This window comes from Tinamus guttatus, unplaced genomic scaffold (assembly GCF_059628265.1).
Source record: "Tinamus guttatus ecotype Peru unplaced genomic scaffold, ASM5962826v1 Tinamus_guttatus_pri_ptg000489l, whole genome shotgun sequence".
In the NCBI taxonomy this organism is placed as follows: Eukaryota; Metazoa; Chordata; class Aves; order Tinamiformes; family Tinamidae; genus Tinamus; species Tinamus guttatus.
Genome location: NW_028289023.1, coordinates 2,139,447 through 2,166,044, shown reverse-complemented (window position 1 = coordinate 2,166,044; position 26,598 = coordinate 2,139,447). Strand labels below are relative to the sequence as shown.

General features: G+C 41.3%; 1 protein-coding gene across 3 annotated transcripts in view; it reads left to right on the top strand.

Annotated features, from left to right (window-relative positions):
* Positions 1–26,333, top strand: part of SRPK2 (SRSF protein kinase 2) — an 86,421-nt gene extending 60,088 nt beyond the window's left edge. Inside the window, exons 7-16 of one of the 3 annotated variants that reach the window (XM_088533186.1) lie at positions 1,334–1,499; positions 3,419–3,444; positions 4,886–5,132; positions 6,094–6,582; positions 10,338–10,438; positions 10,537–10,644; positions 19,700–19,769; positions 20,464–20,556; positions 21,040–21,132; positions 25,999–26,333. In XM_088533186.1, the coding sequence (XP_088389312.1) occupies positions 1,334–1,499; positions 3,419–3,444; positions 4,886–5,132; positions 6,094–6,582; positions 10,338–10,438; positions 10,537–10,644; positions 19,700–19,769; positions 20,464–20,556; positions 21,040–21,132; positions 25,999–26,183 (1,578 nt within the window). In that variant the 3' untranslated portion in view covers positions 26,184–26,333. The remainder of the gene's footprint in view (positions 1–1,333; positions 1,500–3,418; positions 3,445–4,885; positions 5,133–6,093; positions 6,583–10,337; positions 10,439–10,536; positions 10,645–19,699; positions 19,770–20,463; positions 20,557–21,039; positions 21,133–25,998) is intronic. The other 2 variants (XM_088533188.1, XM_088533187.1) reach the window with 2 other exon arrangements.
* The last annotated feature ends 265 nt before the right edge of the window (positions 26,334–26,598 follow it).

The following is a 26,598-nucleotide window of genomic DNA, read 5'->3' as shown; positions in this document are numbered from 1 at the left end:
CTTTCTTTAGTATTTCTTACTTTGAGACATATTTCATGTTCTTTCCATTGCTTTGGCAAACACTCGGGCATATTTTGGATTTACAGGGAAAACAAATCAGGTTGTTACAAAGGGAACAGCTGTAGGTGTATGAGGGACACTGACACGGGGATGTGCTCTGGACGGAAGGTTTGCGGGGAGGCTGCCCACCAGACTGGCTACAAAACTGGTGAGAGCAAAGCCATGTGCTGGAGCGGTCTGCGGTACATTAGCCTGAATATAAGCACTGTTTACATGCTACTGCTGCTCTGCTCTTACCTGAGCTGCCTGGTGAGCTCTAAGGATGTAGCAGTTCTGGTCGGGTGGCAGACAAATTTCCCTGCATTCTGCTAGGGCTGTTCTGGACCTGTGCATTTTGTGTCTAGCTTTCACTCTACCTATGTCTGAGAGCAAGTAGGGAGGGCATGTGCCAATTTATTTATAAAATGCCTAGGATGGAAGGATGCCCTTCTGGGGGAAGCTCAGGAATAAGTGATTTAAGATTTTCCTATAGATCGTTCTTTAAAAACAAAAATCTTGTATGCGGTGTTAGCTACTTGTGTTTTTCTTCTTTACTGACAATATAATCCACAATATTTTATACAGGTTATCATAACAGTAACTTTGTTTATCCTCTTACATTATTCTGTTAAAAAAACATGGCATTTTTCTAGTCCCAGAAGACATTTAAGGCTTTGGATATTCAGTTTTAATATATGCTGGAAGAATTTAACCTGAAAGACTAGTGGAAACTTTCACGTAACAAGAACAGGTAGACAAATTCTTATCTATCATCTTGGTCACATTTAAAGCTGACTTACTACTGCAGGTCTATGGAAAACTATAGTTAACATTTCAGGCAAACAACATGTTTGCCTTTATTTTTTATTTTTTAGAATAATTAAGTGGAAGGTGGTTATTTGCAAACCAGACTTCAGTTATAGCATCTAGTATTTACAACAATTTGGAATAACGATTTTTCAAGCAGTGAATCAGTGATGCTCATGTTGTCCAACTGAGAAGTCAAATAGGAGTTTGCAGACGAAGAAAGATTGAGGTTTTCATGTTTGTGCAGATCAACTAAAGAGCATTTGGGAAATGGAAGGTCTGAAAGCGGGTTACTGTCATCAAGACAATTCAGCCAGTCAGCAACTTATTTATCAAAGTTTCTAAAACTGGATTTGTGAGCTAAGTAAATTTTTCTGGCAGGCCACATATGGACAACTGGCAATAAATGAACATCTTTGTACTAACGAGACATACATTTAGCTTGGCCTGCCTCATTAAATTAAATTTCAAATCCTTCTGCAATTAGGTACTTCAAGGTCTAGATTATCTACACAGCAAGTGCAAGATAATTCATACAGACATAAAGCCAGAGAACATTTTGATGTGTGTGGATGATGCCTATGTTCGTAGAATGGCTGCTGAAGCTACCGAGTGGCAGAAAGCTGGTGCTCCTCCTCCTTCCGGCTCCGCAGGTAGGGACACTGTGTCCAAATATGTTCTAGTTAAGCTGCATCTGTGTGTTAATGCTAACAGTACTTTACTTTGTGAAAATTAACATATTTGAAATAATTGCTTGGGAATATTAAGTGATCTTAATGTATGCCTGCTTAACTTTTACTTATGCTCTGGAACTATGAGAGGAATGCTTTGATTTTCTCAGTTTTGCATGCTCAAGTTTTTGGAGTCCCCTGATACATGAAAAGAATAACCCTCCCACACTCACCCCTCTTTTGTGGCTGGCTATTGCAGCACTGGAGCCTTGCCTGTCTAGTGTTGGCATATAATAATAATCTTTTAAAAATTATATGCCTGTCAGCATACATGTGAAATCATATAGTCGATTGGAACTTACTCTCGCAAGTCAGCAGAAAGTGTTAGATTCTGTAGACTTTCCCACTTGTAATGGGAATTTATTGTACTTGAATTTATGATAAGCTCTTCTCCCCAGCACTGCATGTGAGATGTATTAAGTTAAACTTGCCAAGAGTTTAGACAGGACCTGTAATTTTTCCATGTGTAAGTGAGACAGTGTGCTTAGCTAGGAGAGACTGAGGTGAAGGAATTTTGAGCAATCAGTAAAGACAAAGAAGGAAAAAAAGGGCCTTTTTACTGATCTTTAGTACTGTGGCTGCTGTTTAATTTTCAATCTAGCACTTCAGGTACAAGTAGTAGAGAAATAATAACATTTAAATGCCTTTGTAATTTTGTCAGAAAATATATTGCAGAGCAAAATAGCTGAGTTGTAATAAAAACATCTGTTATATCATGAACAATCACTGTGATCAAAATCCATAAATATTTCTACAAAGCATGTTATTTTCAGACTCTTAAAATTTCCCTAAAACATTTTCTTTTCAACATAATTTTAGACCCGGTTGTTGACTGTTGTATCTTTTTGTTCTGCCAAAAATGATTGTGATATTTCACAATATATGTATTAAGATACAAGAGTATATAAATGAGGAATATATTACATTGAATTTAACATGTGTGATCGTGTAGCTAAGAGCTCTGTTATTTTTATGAGAATTACCTTGTTTTCCTTATTCAGCCTTGGTGCTGCTTCTTGACATTAGAATAAACACTGTTTTTGAGACATGGATCAAATCCTTTTTACACTTTATTCATAGCAAATTTTAATTTAAAAATACGACTTTCCAGAGAGGAGCTAAAGATGCTATTTCAGCATTTCGGGAATAGGTTCTGCATAATTTCACTTTTTTGAAAGGAGGTGATACTGAAGTTGAAGAACCTTTTGGAAAACATTTCATGGTCACAGAAGCGGTTTTCTCTAAGTTCAGCAGTGGAAGCTGAACCTATAAAACCACTGTGAGATATTAGTGGTGCCCATGTTTGATTTTGTGCTTGTGAACAGCTGTGTGCAGATGTGTTCAAAGAACTTCCTTCCGATTCTTCTTCCCCTCTTCCTCTTTGCTCCAGTCTCACGTATCTGGCTATTTTTCTTGTTTTCAGGTATTTGAGGGATTTCTGTGTGGCTCATATTGTTATGTGCTTTTGCAGTTAGCATGGTGATCGTATCAGATGGCAATTATATAATTATTTCTTAGCAATAAATAAGGAATTATTTCCCGTTATTTATTATTCTTTGAACTAAAGAATAATTTAAGGAAGGAGAGGAGCAGTCATAGATAGACTTTTCTTGGCATCCTGTAAGATGGAACAAAATTGATCGTGGTAGAGAGCCTGACAGAGACATGAAATGGCTTCAGGCAGCAGGCAGTTGTAAAGAGTCAAACAACTACTAATCAATACAAAAAAATCTCTGCTTTGGGATTTAGTTCAGAATATATTTATATCATTTCTACTACTTCTGCTATTAAAGAGTTGTTTTTGTAAAACTGTGTATTTAAAACTTTTTTTTTCTTTCTAGTGAGCACAGCTCCACAACAAAAGCCTGTAAGTATTGTTATATTACTCAGATTAACTATTTTGTTTTCTGTATTTTTATAGGTACTAATTACACTGTTGATAGTCTGTACCCCTTTTAAAAGGGACTATATTCCTTTGAATATAGCTTTTACCTTTCAAAGGATTACTTTCTTCCAGGTTTTAAACACAATATTTCTCTGATAGAAACTCTAACACACTTTACAATTCTATAGTTATAATAATAACTTCATGTCAAAAAAAAAAAAAGGGATTTCAGTTTCCATATCTTGTAGACATTAGGTCTAAATCCTAACAGAAATGTGCACACACACAGAGTGTCATGCATTGTGGACAGCGTAAGGTCTTCAAGGCCTTAAGAGAGCGGATTTTGCATGAGGCTTGAAAAATGTTTTTGGCATGTGCATATACCAAATAAAGTGAAACACAGCAGTCAGTAACATCCAAGCTCAAACCTGCTTTCTGTATCTGTGTATGTAACATATTATTTAACTGTGTATACAATATGCAGGTAGTAGGACTATCAGATTACTGTTTTTGACTTGTTTGAGCTTATTTTGAAGATGATTGATAGGATTTATAGATAAAACTCTGAGTCCAGAATATTTATCTTTGTTTCCTGTGCTTCATTTTTGGACGACACAAAGATTTCTTGTTGTGGTAGAACTAATTTATCCAAAAATTGAGTAGAACTAATTTATCCAATAATGAAATTAGAAATCAAATTGCAAGCAAAATTTAATCAACTGTTTCAATGTTAGCTCAGATATCTTAGCTTATCTTTTCCTTGTTACTGTGCCTAATCTTTTCAATCCTTATGTTATATATAAAATGTTAAACTTTTTATAATGGCCATCTGTTGTTTGTGATTCATATGTTTTGGACCAGAAATGAATAATAAAAGTACTTTTTCTTTCACAGGAAATAGCTAAATAACACAGGATTCATTCAAAATTCTTTACCATTTTTGGACTCTTCGGTTTTCTCCTATTTTTCTTAGCCTACTTTGGCTTGCCATGAGCTGCAATGTATAGGAAAAAAAATCATGGCTATAATTTATATGTAGATTAATAAAAATGATAGCAGAATATCTTCCACATACAGCAACGTGATCTTTGATATAGGGAATATCTTAAAATTATTCTACTAGTCAAGATTGTGCAATTGTAGAAATTTTACTATGGTATACCAGTTGTATTTTGCTTTTGTATCTAATAAACTACCATATAACAACATGTATACCAATGTAAGATTTTGTTAGCTTTTTTGCTCCTTGTAACGCTAAGTTTTTCTTAATTTGAAATAAAATGAAAAAAACCCAAATTATTTACTATATTGATTGCCATTTTCAAAAAAGAAGTAATCACACTGCAAGTGAACTTTTGGTATGAGATGCCTTGGGGAGAAATGTTTAGTGCTTTTTGTTTTCTCTTGTTTTTTAATACTTTAGATCGGGAAAATATCCAAAAACAAAAAGAAAAAACTGAAGAAAAAACAGAAGAGGCAAGCTGAGCTATTAGAAAAACGCCTGCAGGAAATAGAAGAACTAGAGCGAGAAGCTGAAAGGAAAAAAATAGAGGAAAATGTAACCCCAGCTGTGCCATCAAATGAGCAAGAAGATGAGTACCACCCAGAGGTGAAACTAAAAACAGCCGATCTAGAAGAGGTAGTAGATGAAGAACCTGGCAATGAGGATGGTTCGTATTAGCTGCTTCTGTTGAATCTGAAACCAAGTTACTGTGTGAGAGGGGAGTGTAATTGAAGCATTTCATCTATTGTAATGAATGAAATCACTTAACTTTCCTGGATCCTTGTTCCATTTTTTTCTGTAGATAAAGTCATAACTAAAAGTCTAAAATGAGAAAAGAAAGGCAAACCATATTGTAGAAGTGAAGAAAAAGCATAAATTGCCATCTAGGTATCAAATCTCACAAAACAACACCTGGAGAACTCAACAGAACAGGCAGTTAGCATACCATGTTAAGTGGCATGACCAAGTATCTTGGTGAGCTAGGAGAAAAATAAGCTGAAGTTTTATTCTATAGCATTAATGTGGTTAGAAACATTCTTGCTTTCCCTTTTTTTTGGTCCAATTTTTCTTGGTAATAGACATCAGGTAATGATAATTACAGCTGCTTGGCTTTTAAGATGACTTGTTACAATTCTTTACTTCTGGAGGCTTGAAACATGATTGTTACAGTCCTGAACTTTCATAGCTTCCCTTTTTTTTTGTTGATTTTCTCCAATTCTTAAAAAAATACAACTGCAGAATCCATCTTTTTTTTGTTTTCTTTTTTTATGGTCATACTATGGTTTTTCCTACCTCTGCGATTTCCCAATTGACAGTGATTGATTGAGTAACAGACTTTTACTTAGTGCTTATTTTCAAGACTTTCTGTATCCTCCTTTCATGCCATTCTTTTCTGAATTTATCCCTTGGTTATAATATCTTGATGCACTTCTGTTGGTTCTCTAACAGCCTTATTAGTTTGTTATCTCACCTTTGATTTTGCTTTAAGGTGTTTGTGTATTTCAGTGATATTCAGTGTTTCTTTTTGTGCTATTTCGGAAAACACAGACTTCTGAAGAGTAAAAAATTCCAGATGCCTAATTTTGAACTAGGTATGACCTAATGTGTTGCCCATTAAATTTTTTCAGGCGAAGCAGAAGATCAGGATGAAAAAGAAGACACAGAGAAAGAAAACACTGAAAAAGATGACGATGTTGAACAGGAACTTGTCAACCCTGATCCTACAGACCCTAAGTGGATAGAATCCCCTAAAACAAATGGCCATATTGTGAATGGCCCCTTCCTATTGGAACAGCAGATTGAAGATGAAGATGAGGAAGAGGAAGAGTGTCCAAATCCAGAGGAGTATAATCTTGATGAGCCAAATACAAAAAGTGATTACTCTTATAGCAGCTCCTATGAACAATTTAATGGTGAATTGCCAAATGGACGTCATAAAATTCCTGAGTCACAGTTCTCTGAATTTTCAGCCTCAGTGTTTTCTGGGGCTCTGGAGTCTGTAGCTTGTGGTTCTGCTGTTTCTGAAGGATCAACTGTAACTGAAAGAGAGGAGAGCAGCCCATCTCATGACAGGAGCAGAACGGTTTCAGCTTCAAGCACTGGGGATTTGCCTAAAAGTGAGTTTTGCCCTTGGTGTCATATACTGTCTTTGGGGTCTCATGGAGCTGCAGGTGATGTCCTATGCAGAATGAGTAATGGGTTCAAACCTTATAGATGTGTGGCTTTTTTTTTTTCCTCTGTTCAGTGACACATGTATGCAGATTTTACTTTTGTTTGCTTTTGGTGAAAAAATATTTGCTTTGGTGAGAACAACAAATTTTTGTGTGAATCAGTAGTACCAAGCCGTAGGTGGCAGGCCATCGTGTGCTTCTTTCAGTAGCAGAAAATGATTCTGTCACAACCATTTCCTTGACCTTGGCTTGTGCAGTAAGGCTAGCACGTCTCAGCGAGGTTGGCCTTTCCTTGCCTGCAGTCTTTTAAACCTTTTTTTCTGGGTCAGTGCCAAACATACGTCCTGCTCTGCTTCCTGCCAGAGTCTGAGGAGTGTCCACTGAAAAGATGGTGTCTGTGTGCCAGCCTCCACAGTTGGAGAAATCTGTGCAGTCTTCTCCCAAATACTGTCTCCTAGGCACTTCCCAGACTTGAGCAGAAAGGGGGATATGGAGTCAGATATTCCGGGATGGGGGAACAGCTGCAACCCTCTACTGGGAACCCCTTTCTCCATGCAGGTTGACATAACCTTCCTGGCTGCATCTACCCTGAATATTTTACTCATTGAATTTTATATTGTGTGAATGCAAAAACTCAATTACGATTATTTTAAATTTCATATTTCATCCTAGGAAGCCCTTGGCAGAAAGGTAGGTCAGATATCTAAAAAATGAGGAGGAGAATTTTGCTGACTGTGGTCCAAAAGCATTCTGGTGAATTTCCACCTCACAGGACCAAAATTCAAGAAAAAAAAACCCCGATGCAGTCAGTTTTGAATGACTTTATGAAATAGAAAGAAAAAAAAATGTTCCGATTTGAATTAATAAAAATCTCTTGGCTGGTACTACAGATTTAGATTACATTTAAAATGAAAGAGTGAATTGATTGGAATAGAAAGACAGCAATTCAGTTAAGGAAAACGTGTACTATTTTCGGATCAAAGGCAATGGCTAAGCTTACTTCAAGCAAATTGGATGCTTTTCCTTGCATTCAAGTCTAGGAGCTTGATAGATGTAGTTTAAACACGGTACAAAAGAATTCCTGTTAAATTCAAACAATTTGGTCATCCTAAAATTTAACAGAAAAGCATAACAGTAATTTATTTTCTTCTATCATAGAATGTTTTTTAAAGTATTAGGTAAATTTACTTGATAAGATATTGTAGACAATGTATTTGTATTGACAGAACAGTCTACACAGGAAAGAGAAGAGGAAGAAATAGTTGCAAGTAAGCAAAGTTTAAGGCGGAAGGCGATCATGAAATCACCTAACCTGATTTTGTGTTTATAACAAGTCAGTAACTCACCCTTCTATTGAGTTTAGTACCTGTGTTTGGCTTAAAATGTGTTTTCCAGAAAGATACCTGCTCTTGATTTTGACAAATGGACTGAGAAAAAAACAAAACAAAAACAAAACAAAAAAACAAAAAAAAAAAAAACCCAAAACAGTATGTTTGTAGTTTATTCCACTGGTCAGTCCTTTTGAATTGTTTTAAGGGATTTGTGGCTAACTGGATTTGTCTAGCCCAAGCTTCTAGCTATTGCTTCTTGTGATGTCTTCAATGTCTTTTGTCTGTCATAGTCTAGCTTATGCGAGAAACCTACTTGGTTTGTCCTTGATGGTGTCGTGTTGGGAGCAGTTTGGAAGCCCTGTGTGCCAGGAAAGCAGAAAGGGAGGGAATTCAGCTGCAGCTCACATCTTCCTCAGAAAGAGGAAGAGCTAAATGTGACCTATATTAATGGAATCAATAATAATGTTGAGCTAAATGGGAATAAAACAGTATGTGAGAAAGAAAAAGGCTGTGAGTGTTGTAGGCTGTTCAGAATTTTTAAGTGATGCTACTTTTTTTGTAACTTTGGTCCTTTTTTTCTTGTTGTGATGTCTTCCTTTGCTCCTCCCTGTGCAGTCAGTGCTGCCCATGTGCAAGGACAAAGTTTCATTTTTCCAAGACACTTTCCTTGGTCCCTGCCTTGGTGCTCTGTGGTTGAGCAGCTGTTTGCTTTTTTTTTTTTTTTTTTTTTTTTTTAATTTTCACCATGTGATCAAATGCTCTTAAGATAGAATTATTTATTTCCTCATGACTCTCCTCCTCCTCCCCACGTTTGAGTGTTTACTAAGTACATGATCATGATGTGACTGTGAGAAGAGGAGGTGATAGTTCTCAGTTCTACAGAACTAGGGCGCACAAAAGAAAAAATCAGGAATACTCATTAAAGTTGCGCTCAGGTTGAGCTCCTTAGGATACTTTTTTTTTTGAGAGAGAGAGTGTGTACTTGCTAAAAAACACACTTTTCCTGACCTCACTTGCAGTTGTGAATCATCAGCATTTGCAAAACCAGAATCCAAGGCCTCATGCTCGTCTTGGAAAATATGGGACACAAACTTAGCAAGTTTCTGAGGAAAACACTGCAGTGTAGGCACTTGCCTGGTGTCTCACCATAGATGTCCTACTGTGGAGGTCTTCCCTTTCTTTCTTTTGTGCTCCTGCCTTATTTGCTGCAAACCTTCCACCTTCAACATGAAGTATGGCAAAGATTTCTTAGGCGATAACTTTTCTTTTGTAGGGCTGCTGATTGAGGAGAAGCATGTTATTTTTTGAACGGTGCATATGATTGTTGATAAAGACTGTAAAGACAGCATGCACTTAAAGGAAGATCTTACTATTGAATTTAATAATTCCTTTTAAGTGCTAAATATTGCAACCCTGATGTATTTTCTTAGTGTATTTTATTTTTGTGCCATCTTTCAGGGCTTTTTCAGAACTTGAGCCGTACGCTCTGCTCCAGCTTTTGTACGGGACTGTTTCCTTGAGGTCACTGCCCGTTCCACCTTCCTCCTTCTGTTTATTTGCCACTCAGTGCTGTCCTTTCCCTTGGGCCGATCCTCCTTTGGTCTTTCCCAGCTAACTTTGTCTCCCTCCCTTGAGTGATCACTGAAGTTTGCAGTCCAGGCAGCTCTGATCTCAGTCGCTCCTGCTTAGCAAGTGCTTCTTTCCTCTAGCTGCCCGTTTAAGGCAGTTGCCTCTACAGCTCTTAAACCAGTTTCACTGATGGCCGTTCACTCCTCCTGGAGTCCCAGCTGCCTTCTGATCTAATACTTCCTTCATAGAGCACCATCACTTTCCAATCTTAGTCTTGAACTGGGATTCAACCCTGATTTATTTGTGAAAGGGGTAATGATCCCCAGGTTCTGAAATGTGGCAAATTGTGGTGAGTCTTCTCCTGCATGGGACAGATTAAAAAAGATACAGCCACATTTCATGTACTTTATCCCACAATAGATATGCTGAATTATTTTCTTAACCAAACTGTTCTAAGAATGTATCGTTCATGTGGAATTCTTGGAGCTTGAGATTTAACATTTTCCTTCTGATCTGTTCTTGGAAACATATGCACTGTCTCTGCTTAGTAGCACCTCCAGATATTTTAATAATAGTCATTTGGCATTTCGTTCAAAAATGCAAACCATTTACACTTAAAATGTGTAAAGATGTCTAGAAATCTACATAAGAAATCCTACCTTTGTTGCTTTAATATCTCATAACGTTCAGCAACTCATTTTGATACCTGCAAGGTATTCTAAAACCTGACAAGGCAAAACTGCTCACATAGATGAACAATGTGTTCTAAGTACTAACTATTCTGCTTTTTGCTTGTGTTAGCAAAAACTCGTGCTGCTGACTTACTGGTGAATCCTCTGGACCCAAGAAATGCAGATAAAATTAGAGTTAAAATTGCTGACCTGGGGAACGCCTGCTGGGTGGTAAGTACAACTGCATCACTTCAGTTTAGCCTTCAATGTTTAGAACAGGTCATCTTAGTCTTTTTTTTTCCTCATTAATAATATTATTTCTATTGCAGCATAAACACTTCACAGAAGACATCCAGACAAGACAATATAGATCCATAGAGGTTTTAATAGGAGCAGGTTACAGTACACCTGCTGATATCTGGAGTACAGCGTGTATGGTAAGAGCATAAAACCTCTATTTTGTAAGAATAAACCTCCAAAGAAACAATTGTATATTTAGTGAGGGAACCTGACTAGGATGGTTCTGACATTTTGATATAAATACATTTTTATAAATGATGTAGTATCAGATTGCTGCTGGGTTTCTTTCTCCCTTTTATTCCACTCTGTTAAGCATCCTCAATCAAAAGGAAGTATATTTGAGGAAGTTTCTAATTTTACTTTGAAGCACTTTAATCTTGCAGTCAAAAAGATGCAAATTTGCAAGGAGTTTTATATATATTATAAATACCAAAACCAAACTGGGATAGTACAATTGCATGGTTTCTTCAAAAATGATTAGATATTAGAATCTGTGCAACTGTTTGCTGTGTTTCCTTGGCCTTTCTTCCATAAAATAATAAAACATTAAATACTTAAAACTCTTGCCACCTTCACTGAAAGCATTCATCAGATTAGGTTTGTAGATGACAACTTCAGGTTGTAAACTTGAAGGGAAGGAATTTTGTTTATTAGTAAAACATGTGCTTAAAGCTCTGCAGAACTAATTTTAACACACAATTAAACTGAAATGATGCATTTTAAAAAATATTTTAAAATTAGGAAAAAATCAATCTTGATCATTCAATTCTATTTGAAACATTCTGTAAACAATGTCTCTGAGGACAAATAAGCTGTATGTGCATACTGATTAGAGATAGTTTTGGAAATACATTTAGAAATACTTTATTTTAAAAGTGAAAACACATTCAAATCTTTATATCTTACAAATTCATGTCTGAAAAGAGTGTGTGAGGAGGAGGAGGAGAAGACTCAAATACTAGACACAGTTGCAAGCGTGGGTGATGAGAAGAATTGCAGAACTCAGAGGGAGAGGAGGAGGATTGAAAAGAACATAAAATCCTACAGATATAAGCTCAGCAAGCCATGTGTTGGAAGTAACCAACTCATAAGCAAAAATGAAAGTGTGTTTTCTCTGAGAGTTTAATACTCGATTTTGCTTTAGTACACATAAAAGATCTGAATTTACTCATCCCTTTTGAGGCAAAACATAAAATGTGGATATTCCACAGCATATTCCACAATTATGGTCCTAGGGCTGAGGTGTTTGTTAGACTCATATTTAATCGTTGGATTTTGCTGCTTTTTATAGCAAAGATAATGCAGAATCATCCATGAATGTTTTTCAGTTCGATCAGCTATTAAAGCTTGGCATCTGGTTTGAAGTTTGAATGTCAATGTAAAGGTTAGATTTTGAGAAATCTAAATTGTGAATTCTTTGAGCTCTCTAATGATTCTTTGGTTAACTAAGTAGAAAATTACTGTAGCAAAATTACTTTTTCATTCCTAATAGTTGATATTTTCTGTCAAGCTCAGTTTATTACCTTTCTTTGGTTTCTGTATTATTCTTCCTTAAGGCTTGCATAGGTGCACTACATCTTGCTAATTTTATAGTCAGCCTTGTAGCTAGAGCCACACAAACCAGGTTAAATTTGCATTTAAGTAAAATGGGATACTTAGTAACAGTTTCATGCTTAGGAAGTTCACTGCTCTTAAAATATTTGGCATGAGTTATAGATGACTTTCTTATTCCTTTAAATAGGAAAGGTATCTTTGGCAGGGCAGTGGTTACTAACAGTGTGTATGAGTTTGAAGCATATATGCTAAAACTGTTTATTTGAATTTAACCATTTATAGTGACTGAATGAATTTTTTAAAATTGTAATGCTGTGAGAGTGGTTGAAGATGCACATGCCAGGAGATACAGGGCTGTTTTATTATCTGAGAGACATCCTAACCCTTATATCTTTGTTCATGTTACATAAACCCTGTTGCTTTCTTTGTGTAAGCCCTTTTTAAACTCAAGAACCCCCCGTCCTGAAAACCTAAAGAATCTTTGCCATTTATTCAGGTTCACAAATATTTATGAAATTGCAGTATTTTCATGAAAAAATACACTGCTGATTTTTTTTTTCATTATGTAAGTTTTAAGGACAGCAAAGTATTTGAGGCAGAAACATTGGAATTCTGTCTTCTGCCGTACACTTTCTTTTCCTGCCCTTATAACATACTGTAGAAATTTAATAGTTCCGCGTCAGTGACATATGGTCGTTTTATTCAGTTGTCTTCATTGTATAAGTGCAGTCATGGAAAAGGTGAAGATCAGGTGTTTGCCCCAGAAATTTACAGTTTGTCATCTGCCTTCATTCCTGTATGTTTGGAAAATGGGTCAGGGCAGTGTTAATCCCAGAATCAGCTGGAATACAGCTCCGTGAGGTGGATATTAACTGAAGGCAATAACAGTTCTGTTCTGCAGAGAATTTTTAATTGAGATTAAGAGGCGAGGGGAATGAATATCTCTGATGTGGAGCTGCACAGACACCAAGAACTCTTTTACCTTGCTCATCTTTGGAAATGATGATCTGATTCTCTCCAGTCTCTGGAGCATCCAAGAACTGTACTGAAGTGTTTTAAAGCCAATGTAGTCCCACTTGCTCTTTCAGGTTTGGTTTCTTGAACCTAGATGTGGTTCCTAAAGTGTCCCTCTAGGTCACATTGTTCTTGTTTCTATATTTAATTCACTTTATTCCATAGTAGTTACTGTTATGTGTGTTTTCAAAGGGTTTGTCTGCAACAGGAGCTGGAGGTCCTGTATATTTTGCTGTGGCTGACTGAAGATATGGCCCAGGCAACCTGTTAGCCATGTTGTCTAAAACCTCAAATTCACTGGGGTACCAGGAGATTCTCCACTTCTCTGTCACATTCCTTTGCTTGCACAACAGGCCCAATGTTGTTAAGGACATTTTTGGAAGCTGCACATACAAAAGGGGTTGTTCAGCACTATTGTCATTATGTCTTTTCCCCCTAGTTTCTGTTCTTCCAAAACTGGCCTAGTGAGACAGTACCAAGCACGCACGATGTGGTTGTGCTGGCTGACACCTGTGTTTATTTTAGATTGTATTTCTCATACAGTGCTTTAAACAGATCATTAATTAAGGACTATGTGCTAAAATGTGATGGTAAACTTGATGTTGTGTTCAGAGGAGGCATCAAATACTTCCTGTCACTCTACCAGAAACCTTGCAGTTGTGGCCTGTATTGGCCTGCCGGGAAAGGAGGCATTTTGCACTCAATTTGGCTTTGTGCTGGGAACTGTGCAACAAAATTATAGATCCTGTGTCTTATTTTCATGATGATTTTGACTTACTTAAGCTGTCTTGTCCCAGTTTATCTATTGAAAAAGAATGATACTTGGTGTACAGAGTGTGTGCCGGATATGAATGATGTGAATTAATGCAGATTCAAAGAAGAATAAGCTGAGCAAGGATGAGACATGTAAAAGATGGGGAAATAACTCAATGCTAATAACCGTACAGTACTTTTTCTTTTGGCATCGTGTCAGCGAATAAGTAGCACTGTAAACCAGCAGCCTGCAAACTGAATCTTCTAATTTTAGATGCTTCATCATGGTCCAGTTTTTCTGCCCAAAACATGGAAAGCTGGTCTTCAAATCAGATTTAAAGGATGAGAGGGGGATTTCCTCAGGGCAGTACCAGTTCAGCTAATGTGAATCTTAAAAAATAAAAATGCAGGGAGAAAGGAGTGTGATGCCCCAGGCCTGAGTGATTGTGGAGATCATTTGCTGGACATTTACATATTTTGCTAAGAGAATTGCATGGTGCTTTTTTATCTTTTCTTTTTTCTTTATTTTATTTTTTTTAGAACATGGCCTATTTATCTAAATGTGGGCTACTCTACTGCTCTCATGCCAGACCTAGGAACACTGGGGAATCTCTCCCCACAGTTACTAAATGCTCTATTCTAGATATGCTGACATGGAGGTGCATCTCTCTTGTTTTTTTCTGAAAAAAAGGAGCAGATTTGGAGCCAGTGATGCCTTTGACAGGATTGAAACCACCCTTGGTCATGGGTTTTTTTCAGGCTGAATTTCCACATTTGCAGAAGTAAAAGGGATTGCTTCTGTGGAGTGTAAGCTAAACGGGCACTGCATGATGTAGCACATTTCCTAAATCCAGAAGTCCATGGAACACAGCACTCCCCTGCTGCTGCCAAGAAATCCTGGCAAAATAAGGCCTCCGATACTAGCAGAAAGGGCATCCCTTTGCATTGCTCCTGGAAATGACTGTGGGCAACATGATTCCACTGTTTTTCCAGGCTCTTTGGATTGGAGATGGGAAAAGCACCTGAAACAATGAGTCTCATCATGTAACTTTTGTTGTCCAGGATGTATAATCTTGTGTAAGATGTGGGGAGGACATGAGTAAGTCACAAGTTAGGACATTGACAAGACAGTATTTTTCTAATATCTTTCTGAGGTGGTTATTGTGGAGAGTTGTGATTCCTGAAATACATCCTTTTTATAAAAAGAAACAGCTGTACAGCATAGCTATAGTCTGACAACAAGTGTCCTAAGTGTAACTACTCTTTCTGTATTATAAGCAGGAGGAAATAATCATGTCTTCGTAGGTTCATGAGTACCACCATGTCAGTTCATGTGCATGGCACCTATGCAAGGTGTGAGGAGAAGCCTCAGTCTGCCCAGAAAATGGTTTTTGAGGAAAAATGGAAAATCAAAAATCTGCTTGAGAGAAAAGAACTCAAGTCACTATGCACATGTTTTTCAGTGGGCAGATACAGTACAAAATGCTGTTATTAATCACTGTACACCCTTTTGCTTTGAAGGTGGTGGGTGGACAACCTAAAATGTTCAAAAGAAAATGATTTTCTGAATATAGAGTGACTTTCCAGAGCAACCATACGGCATTTGTGTGATTTTGAGATCAGAGAGTAGAAAACAATAGAAACCTGTTTCCTTTTCAAGCAACCCATGAATGTCTGTGCTCTGTATGTCTGGCCCTTCGTCCCAGGCAGTACCCATGCAGTTTCCTTTTATATTCTTTTCATTGCCTGACTCTGTTGGGAGAGATGTTGAGGAGCAAACACACCGTCGGCTGGAGTACTCATCTCGAAAAGCCTTCTGCTGCTCTAGCTATGCTCCCACTTGACTGGGGGAATGATTTCTTAGACAAAACCTATTTTTAAGGCAGTTACAATCCTCTCATTTACAGCTTTTCATTTCAGCTGGGCAGAGAAACTTTGGCTAAGAGCTGGATCTGGTTTGTTGCAGTAGTAAATTCTGGCCCATGGTTTGTTGCCCATTTCAGCTAGGGCTTCATAAAAGGTTTGCAGGCAATTTGGTGCAGTCCAAATGAGTTATTCTTCCAGGTCTCTTCCAGACACGTTTGCCTAGATGTGCCTCCATTCCCAGTCACCAGACTGGGTGCACAGCTGTCACACACTGAAAATGTGGCTATTTCCCATTGTATGCTTGGACATGGACCACAGTCCATGGTAGGTGGTTCCAGCAGTGTAGGGGTAGGTCCATTCGCAATCGCAGGCAGGGGCAGAGTGGGGGTAACCTCTCCAAAGCCTGCGGAGCAGCAGTGTGGCCATTTCTGCTGAAAGGTTCTCCAGTTGTTCTCGTTTAGACTGTTTTTTTGTGATAACCTTAGGGAAGTGGTAAGTAACATTTGCAAGCACAGCCTATAAAGATGGGTTGCCTTGGGCATTTGTGTCCTATGTTAAATGTGCCACGTGTTATTTATTGCTGCCATTTAAAAATTGGAATACTGGTTTCTACTGAGGCATATGCCAACTTTAGCAAAAAAAAAAAGTGATTGTGATAATTCAAAGTCAGAGTTTCTGTCAAAAAAATAGAGTTTTTTGACTGTTTTCCAAAGGGATCTTGGCCTTCCCTCTCTGGATGAACAAGCTCCAGCCCAGGGCTGCAGCTCCTGCCCTCTCGCTGCGGCTGCGCTGCCCTCTCCCAGCACCTTGTCCACGTCTCTCATACTGGGCATCCCAGGGCGGTCACAGCTCTCCAGGTAGAGCCATGTGGGGCTGGGGAGAGGGGAACCATGGCCCCCGGGATGAACTGGAAATGCTGGTGCTGGCAGAGCCCGGGATGTGGTTAGTCTGGGGTGCCACAAGAGAGCACTGCTGGCTCGCGCTCTGCAGGGGCTCCGGTCCCGCCTACCCCAGATTTTGAGGCAGTTGTGAATTAAGGGGGACCCGGTGGGTTTGTGTTCCTGTAGTTGGGTGTGAAGAGATTATAAATGTAGAAATGTGCTAAGTAAGTGCAAAACATCAGTGTATTTCTGGAAGTGTCACTTTGAATATTAGCAGCAGAGATCCCTTCCTTTGGTGCCACTTGCTCTCTGCACTGAGGCAGGAATGGGGCTGCAAAACCTGCACCACTTGTTTTGATGCAATTTAGTAAGAAGTAGGACGATTCGGACTGTTGCAGCTAACAGTGTCTTCACTGCTATTCACCTGCTTATTAACGTGTTTTTTAATATTGATTCTAGTTTTGTTTGTTTATGATAAAAATCTAGGTCAAGGATACATTTTTTTTTTAATGCTGCCCAAATAATTCTATTTAACTATGGAGCCAGTCCATCCTAAAATATCTAGGGACCTGTTACCAGGTTACTACAGATGAATCCACAAGCCAAGTGGGTGGTGAGGACTACTGGTAGAGATATTTACTGCACCTCCAAAAGGCAGGGCTGCCTCTAGGTTACCTCTGTGTGCAGCTGAGCCAGATGTTTCCATGCTCTTCATACATGGTCCTTTAGGAAACTCATGTAATCAACTTAGGGGGTGGATCTTAGCAATGTTCATAGATAGTTGGTGGAAGACCATGAAGAGGATGGGGTCAGACTTTGCTCAGTGGTGCCTGAGACAAGATCTGACTGGACCAAAGTCTGGGCAACCTGCCCCAGCCAGCCCTGCTTGGGCAGGGTTTGGATTGAGCAACCTCCCGAGGTCCCTGCCAGCCCCGTCTGCTCCGTGGTTCTGTGGTTCTGTCTGAGGAGCTGCGATTCCAGCCCGTCCTGGGCACACAAACAAAGTGTACGAGACGGGAAAGGAAGCAGCATCAAAACTTTGGGGAAAAAGAAAGTTTCTGCTCAGGAGAAAAGGTAGTATAAATATCCCAAATGTGGGAGAACTTTTACCTCTAATTGACTATAGTCAGATTTAAAAGTGTGTGCGCCACCGTTTTATACTTAGTTCTTGTGCTTGTCTGTGAACAGTTTGTATAGTTTTTCCAATTTAATCTTTTTAATCTCACACAGACATATTCAGCTACTAATACTTCATTATGGGACTAGAAACTGTATTGTTTGCAGGACTTTACCTATCCATCTTAATTCAGCTACATGTCCTCTGTTCTCCAAAAACCTGTATTTAATTGTTCTATGTTTCTTAAAGTCCTTTGAAATAAGGTGCTCCAGTGTGTGTTCTGGAAAAGTTGTCCCAGCCTTTTTAATGACTCTTCTTCTTATGAGATGAAGGGAACATTTGGGTTTTCACACTCACATCTGAAGATAATAACAATATGCTCCATGTTCACATTAGAGATCTTCACTAGTGATGTATTTTGGCTAATGTAAGAGCTTTAATTTAAACACCTGATAATTTATGAAGTTCTTTAAAGGTGTGTGGTGAAAGCTGTCAATCTGGAACTCAGTGTAGAAGAAGAAAAAAAGTGAAAGTTTGGTTATTAGTGACATCAGAAATTCAAGGTTTGTTTGTACGATTGACAGGAACGTCCAAGACGGACATGTCTGCTTTCTCGCCTGGCATTTATGATGGCAATATATTATTTGGCAGTAGACCACTTGGATCACTCCACAGTTCACAGCTTGAGGAAGCCAAGTGCCAGTAAATAGGTTAAATTTACAAGTGACTCAACAACTCTGATCTATGAATTGGAACAGAAAAGCATGTCTGTTTTCAGGAAACAAATATTGTGTAGTAAATGATCTACTAGAGTGGAATTTCCTCCTAAAACCATGCCAGGAATTTTTGTCTGATTTTTGGACTGATTTTCTAGATCAGATACTTTTTCTGGTCGTGAAGAGAGGAAATACCTTGATAATTATACAGCGTTAAAGGAATTAGATCCCTCTGGCTGTTTGGGTAGTGTAGGTACTATGAGAAAAAATCTGGAGAGAGAAATGTTCTGCAGATTCGTCTAGACTAATCCCTGTTTACATACTAATATTTTCTCTCACCATTATTTCTCTGCTTTAAGGATTTTAAGGTGCATGTGCATAATAAGAAACTCTGCTCTACTGAGAGTTTGGTCATTGATTTTGGTCATTGATTTAATGCAGGATTAGCATCCATGCAAGGATTGAAAGGATCTGTCATCGCGCTATCATCTGCTCTGATTGACACCTTCATCAATGTCAGCTGTAGTATTTTACCCTGTGATTGCAGTATTTATTTTGATGACTTGTGATTCAGCAAAAGCACCTTTTAAAAAACTGTTCTAGTTTTAGCGTCATCAAGGAGGAAAGAGCTTGTCCATTGCAAAATGATAATTATTGTTAAAAATGTGTTTTATTTCCAATTTGGACTTTCGAATTTCCATTTCCAGCATTGAATCTCTGACAGATAAATAGGCTTCAGATACAAGCACAGCTCTTCATTCTCTTGGGAATGAGTTCCTGTGAGTTCCATTAACTTCCACCTCTTTAACATAACTAGTACATAACTTGTGGGCAGGTTAAAATATACTTATCGTTAACTTACACTGAAGCCCTGTTCCCACTGCCTAAGAGAGAGGATCGATATTTTTGAGAATGCTAGAAATACTAGAAATACAGTGAGCCAGTTAAGCCCCAGGAGGTGCTGGTTGGATGTGTCCTTGGTCCGTGTTCCCCCTCTGGTATCTCGTTGCTCCTGGGCGGCCTTCAGGCTCCCTGCCCATTGCCCATGTCCAGTCTGGCTCCGTGCTGGGAATGACTGGGAATGACACTCGTGCCATCACTGTCCTTCAGGAACGGGGGCTGCCAGGTAAGGAGCCTTGATCGACGCTTTGGGCTAATTTCAGGCCTTGTAAGCACTAGCTTCGAAGCTAATTCTTTTCTTGCTTCCAAGATGGTTGTGATGTTTTACTGACATTATAAGATTAAAAGAAATATTTCTGACATACCCATAAATATGTCTGTTACATTATAGGCATTTGAGCTAGCAACTGGAGATTATTTGTTTGAACCACATTCTGGTGAAGACTATTCCAGGGACGAAGGTATGAATCTTTTGAGAAATTTATGAGTTTCTGTATATTTTCACACTCTTCTTCTTAAATTTCTAGCAAGCTTACAGTGGGGTTAATTTTTGTATTTGATTGAACTGTTCGTATACATTGGTTTTAGAATATAAATACAATTTTTTTCTTTTTAGTTTTAAGTCCCATCAGTAGCAGAGGGTGGGCAAAAACTCCCTTCTGCAGATACTCATCTACCTAACACCTACCTGAAGGAATTAAACTGCCCTTCTTGTAAGACTGCATATGTGTGGAAACCTGATTGAGAATAACAATGTTTTCTTTAGTTTCTGGAAGAAACATCAAAATTGAACTTTATAAGTTTGGCACTGGAATAATGTTTACATTGTGTATTTTTACTTGGATTAGGCATTTACTAATTTTTTAAAAACCAGAATTAACTCCTGCTTCCATCTGTGTACCTGTCCATTTTCATGCTTGTTTGCTTGTAAAGGCCCTTGCGGTGGTGACGTGGGCATCATTCATTGTTTTTAAGTGCTGCTAATGATGCCAGAGCTCTGCTGATCCTGGAAACCTCTGCATGGATTTGCTGCAAACATTGTTGTTTTGAAACTATTTCTGATTTTTTACTAATTCCAGTTTCTTTCCTCTTCTTTTTATCCCATCCTTTCCCTGCCCCTTCCACTCCCGTATCCTTTTTTTCTCTCCCTCATAGACCACATAGCACACATCATAGAGCTGCTAGGCAATATCCCAAGGCACTTTGCTCTATCTGGAAAATATTCTCGGGAATTCTTCAATCGCAGAGGTAGTACCTCTTCTTTTTGAAAGGTGCCGTGATGCAGACAGAAGTGGAATTGCTGTTGCTGGTTGTAACATGTCCCACGAAAGAGCATCTTCTCAAATCTAGCAACAAAAAAATGTCTTTGTGAAACAAATTCACATGAATTAGGGGCAGAAATCTCGACAAACTCAACTTCTTTAGCTACACTTCCAAAAAAAAAACCAACAAAAAATCCCAGAAAAACCTACTAGTACATTTTAAATTGTATAGAAAAACACGTATATAGTAGCTGATACTCAAATGTCTTTTTGACAAGGGAATTTTACTGGAAGTGTTTTTTCCAAAGTAGCCCCCTTAGCCTTAACAACACGCTGACTAGTGTGCACGTGTCTGTTTACCAGGATCAATCTATTTCTGTCTGTACCGGGCCAGTGTTAGTGTGTGCATGCAATGTACTGATTAAACTGTTGTATGTTTCTGTTTTGCTGGCAATGTTCTCCAATGCAGACCACATAGCATTGATCATTGAACTGCTGGGAAAAATCCCTCGAAAATACGCTATGTTGGGGAAATATTCCAAGGAGTTTTTCACCAAAAAAGGTAACGGTATTTATGCAACACTAATTTAAAGCATAATACTATCCAAAAGGAGAATATGTTCATTCTATTATGGGTGCTGAAGAAATATATCCATTTAAATGGAGAGCTCTTGTAAAAGAAGAATTTTGGTGCGAACTTGCCCTTCTAAGAAAAGCAACCTTCGCAGCGTTGGTTTCATTTTTTTTTTGCTTAAAATCTGTTTTGTGTTGTACACAACAAAGTGGATATTAGCTAACGCTTTTGTGAGTCTGTCGGCAAATGTTTATGTATGTGAGGGCAAGGAATCATCAGCAATGCTGACAGCTTTTGGCTTGGCTGGAAGTCAACCGTGACCCCCTTTGGTAGTATGTGGTGGTCTGGCATATGCTCTTGGTAAGGATTGAAGTAGGTGGACAAGGATTTATGGGCAGTAGGTGCCCAGCGGGGTGCAGCGCTCACGTGGGCCCGGCCCTGGAGAAGGTGCAGGCGGGAGCTGTGGCCGTGGGGCCGCGGAGGGAGGCTCCGCCGTGCGCGCTGCCCTCGCCCTTTGAACACTGCTGGTTGTGGTAACTCTGAGGGCCACGGGCCAGGACGTAGCTGCGTTTGGTGCTTTGCCAAAGTGCCAGCTGCCACAAGGACCCAAAAAGCCCTCAAGCCAGCAGTCCGTGTGAGCTGTCTGCCTTCTTGTGTCGTGTGTGGGGCCGGTCCTGCAGGAGCTGCGGCGAGACGCGCGCCGGGCGCCGTGGAGGGCGGCTGTGGCCGCAGCGACGCCGCAGCGCGGTCTGACGTCCCGCTCGCGCCTGCAGCGAGCCCCGGGGCATGGCCACAGCGGGGATCATCGCACCAGGGTGGCCGCAGGCAGAGCGGGTCTAGGACATGGAGCAGCCGCTTTCCAGGGGCGGCCAGAAAGGCTGGACACAGTCTGGAGAGGAGAAGGTTGGTGGGGGATGATAGAGGTTTGCGGAATGGTGAACGGATGGGTTCGCTGTTCTCCTGCAAGTCCTAACCCTCAGGAAAGAGCCTGTGGAGGCACCTGGAGGCTCTGCACTGGGTGGGATGGAGGCACTTTGCACTGTGCGCCTGAAGTTTAAGCCCAGTTTGCTCTGGAAGTGGAGCAGACTGGATCTCACATGTTTTACTGAAAACAGCAAAATCACAAATGCAAGATGAATGAGCAAACAGCCAAGTGGTGTTTTCTCATGACACTAATAATTCTGGTATCACAAAAATCCCATAAATCAGGAAAACAGGAGGGCTTTGGAGAGGAATGCGAATTGTGAACCGTGGCGGCAGAGGTACAAATGGGATGTTGAGTTTCCTGAGCTTTTAGCATAGTTAGGACCTCACTTCCTGCCCAGCACGTTGTGCTCCCAGCCCTTCTTCCCAGCGCTTCCCGAGCCAGGGATGTGGCGGGGCCATCGAGGACGGCCCTGGGCCTTGTGCCGCCCCGGGCTGAGCTTGAGCCGGCGCCGTCCCAGGGCCCCTCCGACAGCTCCGTGCTGCTGCGGGGCGAACGCGGGCCCAGAAACGCAGCTTGGGAAAATCAGGCTTGGGTAAAATCAAGAAATCATGGCTTTTTTTTTTAATTCTAGTGAATGCCTAAGAACATTTTAACCAGATGACATCGAAGGAATTTTGTTTTGTTCTGACAAAGACTAATACTACGGAGCAGAAGCTAGAAAAATAAAGCGTTGCTGCTGTCTGAGTGAGTTCTCTGTTAGAGAGTAACTCCAATTGTGCCCCTGCAGTCACAGGCAACAAAGTTCAGTTATTGCCAGCTAATGAGTTACCAGGACAAAGGCCTTTCTTTTCAGTGATTGCATGAAGCAGTCTGTGACCTCAGGGAAGAGTATTTTTATAAAGAAAGGGTATAACTTCTTGTTAGCCATAATAACACAAATACATTCCTTTTATAAGGTCTTGTCTTGGTTTATAGTGGGTCCAGGACTAGCTTCTCTGTCACCTCTTTGGAAGCCAGTTTGTCTTTAAAGATCCTTAACATTTTGGCACTGGAACTTAAAGCTCTTCTGCCTTTCTGGCCCTCAGTCCATTTCTTTCTTCTGCAGACTCTCTGCGTGAAGGGCTGTGTGCTGACCCCCAAGCACGTGCGAGGTGCTGGCCCCCTTCCCAGAGGATTTGGCTGTGGGAGGCTGCTTGAAGAAAAGCCCTGGGAAGGGAGAGGCTCCTCTCCACGCCTTGCTGTCATGTAGGACCTTAGCACAAGTTCTGTGTTAGGCATATGGGAGCCCTTCCTCAGAAACTGTGGTAGCAAATTACAGCCCACTGCTGTTTCTCTAGTTCCTCATGTCCTCCATTCCTTGCTGTTCAATAAACCACCCTACTCTTTCTTGGTGAGGCATCTCAAATTTGTCATTGACAACTTTTATGGCCTATCCCTGTTCTTTTGTGCTGTGGTCAACAAAGTAGTAGTGAGTTGCATCTTCACCAGCAGATGCCAGGAAATGGCACTAGTCATGTCCTTCTGTCCTAAATCCTCCTTTTCCAAGACAGCCTCTCACTGCGGCCCCTTGGGCGCCACATGGGGGGGCGGTTGTGATAATCCCGTTATCCCCTCAGGCAATTTCCTACGTGCTTCATTATCAAAAATCTAGACCAAAAAACTTTCGTCAGTGACTTTTCCCTTACTATTTTTTCTGAAGTGTTTCCCTTTAATCCCCAGGATGCCAATGATGCTGTACAAACCAGTAGGCCTGTACATTTCATTTCTGTATTACATATAAGCACTGCCTTGCTGTCCTCCACCTACATGGTACAAACTTCATGAACCTGGAGAAAGTGCTCGTTGTTGGAGCTCCATTTCTGTGCTTGCTCCGCACAGTCTTGGGTCAGGAGTGAGCACGCTCTCAATTAATATCAGTTCTGTGAGGATTTTTCTTTCCACCTCAGTTAGTTGTGTAATTGCCTTTTATTTATCCTGATCTTGATTCCTGATATCATATTATCCTGATATGATCGTTATCAATATCTTTATGGAAAATGAAACCATTAATTTAATTCTTCCTTCACACACAGGTATTTTTTTCTCTATTTCATCTTCTTAAACACTGCTGTGGTTGTTAGGGAATTTCTTTTGGAAAATCTTCAATTCTTAATACTAAGAGAGTTTATTCCTCAACATAAAAACTCCAGGGGATGTTATGCTTCCCGGGACACGTTAGTCTTAGCCTGGATATTTCAAACTCAGGCTCCGTTTCTGAAAATAAGGTATGGGGAGTGTGCAAACATGATGAACTCAGGCTTTACACTAACAAACGCCTATGAAGAACTGGGACGTCCCATGCTCAGCCTGGCTTTGTCTCGCCCAGAGACAGGACTGCTGCAGTTGAATGTTATAAATGCAGTTTGTGAACAAAATGGACGACAACTTTGGAATGCCAGACCAGCTTGTAGATCAGCTCATGGACTTTGTTGTTGTTAAAAATATGATAACAAAACCCTATGTAATTTAAATGCATTTTAAAAAGTAATCCTGCCAGACTGCTGTAGTTTTGTAAATGTTTATGGCAACCCTTGCACTGGAGAAGTAACATCGGACACGGGCTCTCTTCTTCGCCTCCTTTTGCAAACTCTTGATGGTTTTTGGCACTGGGCTTGCTCGCTGCACAGTACCTGAGGCTGTGGGTTCGTCCCATCGTGTTTCCTGCCGGCTTTGGCGCGAAGGCAGCAGCACAAGCGTGTGCAGCTCCTCCGGGCGGGAGGCGTTCCAGCCCTTACCGAGGAGCGATGCCGAGGGCTGGGAGCGCGCGGGACTCGTGCCCTCCGCAGCGCGGCGGGGACGGGGCGGAGGGCGACGCGCGCCCGGGGGCGTCAGCCGCTCGCAGGCTCCGTTCCCAAGTGAGGGGCCTCGCGGTTACTCGCCTGGGAAGGAGGTGGACGAGGTGGGTTTGACAGGGCGCCGCGGGCTCTGCAGTTACACAAAGCCGATCTCGGCCCCAGGCAGCACTTGCGTTGGCAAACCACGTTGTTGGAGAAGAGTATGGCCTGCAAGATGGTGTGATGTACGTGTGTGTGTGTGTGCCTGCTTATTTGTACATGGAACAGTGGAATAGGATGGGAGCATGTTCAATTTCCAGTATGTGTTCAGAACCCACTGTCCTCCTCAAAGTTTGGGGGATGCCTCGGAGTCAGCACCAGGATCCCTGAAGCACTTCAGCTTCGAGGACGGCACTAGGGCCGGTCTGGCTCCCTTGTGTGTCTGGGACAGATGGGGACGGTGGTGCAGGAGGAGCAGGCTCAGAAGAACCCGCGTCCCCGGGCAGCTGGAGGAGCTGCAGCTGCCCCTGGGTGAAACAGCACGGCCTTGAGGGCAGAGGGAGCTCCCGCAGGGGCTGTGCTGCTCTCCCGTGCGCTGCCCGCGGGCTGGTGGGCTCTGCGGAGGAGCGTGGGCCTCGCTCGTGTTGCTGGGGGCCCTGGGGGCAGCTCTTAACCCAGGACGTCGTGGGGGCTGCTCTCGCGCGGGGCTGCCCTGGGCCTGGTGGCCGCTTGGTGCTCGGCCTGGCTGGCACCGAGCTGGTGCCTGCGACTCCCCTGGAGCAGAGCAGCCGCTGCCGCTGCGCCCGTGTGTCGGAGCCATCGGAGCCGTTCGGCGACGCCAGGGCCGCTGGGTGAGCGCCAGGAAAGCCCCGCAGTGCCCTGGGCGCCGCGGAGCCTCGGGCGGCTGCTGCTCGTGTGAGCAAGGAGTGGAAAACAGGTGTTTGCAGGGGCCTCCTGGTGCCGCAGACGGGAACTCTGCGCCGGATACGTTCCCTTTCTCTCAGGACCCGAAAGAGGCGCCGCACGGGCCCGACTCGCCGCTGGAGGCGGTGGAGGCGCCGCGCCGCGAGTGGCAGCGGGCTCGGGCTCACAGACACCTCTGTGTGTTCGCAGGGGAGCTGCGGCACATCACCAAGCTGAAGCCCTGGAGCCTCTTCGACGTGCTCGTGGAGAAGTACGGCTGGCCCCACGAGGACGCCGCGCAGTTTACGGATTTCCTCATCCCCATGCTCGAGATGGTCCCCGAGAAGCGCGCGTCGGCTGGCGAATGCCTTCGGCACCCCTGGCTCAACTCGTAGCAGCCTCTCCCGCCTGTCCCACGGAGCCAGCAGCCCCTCCAGTGCAGCGGACCCGAGCGGTGACTCTCACAAAGTCTTTAGCGGGATCACACGTGAGCTGGCTTCAATCCTCAGACCTTTATTTTGCTTGAGGTACTGTTTGACATTTTGCTTTTTGTGCACTGTGTTCTTGGGGAAGGGTAGTCTTTTTGTCTTCAGCTAGTAGTTACTGACCCACTTTCTTCAGAAAACACTTAACGTGTCTTTAAGCATTGTTTCTTGTGTTGTGTGGCATTCAGATGTCAGGGTTTTGAACAAAAACAAAACAAAAAAAGCAACAACAAAAAAAACTTCCCCCCCATGTGTTTTGGCAAGTTTTGTAACTATTTATGAAAAAAATATTTTAGCTGATGCATATTATATAATTTACAAGCGT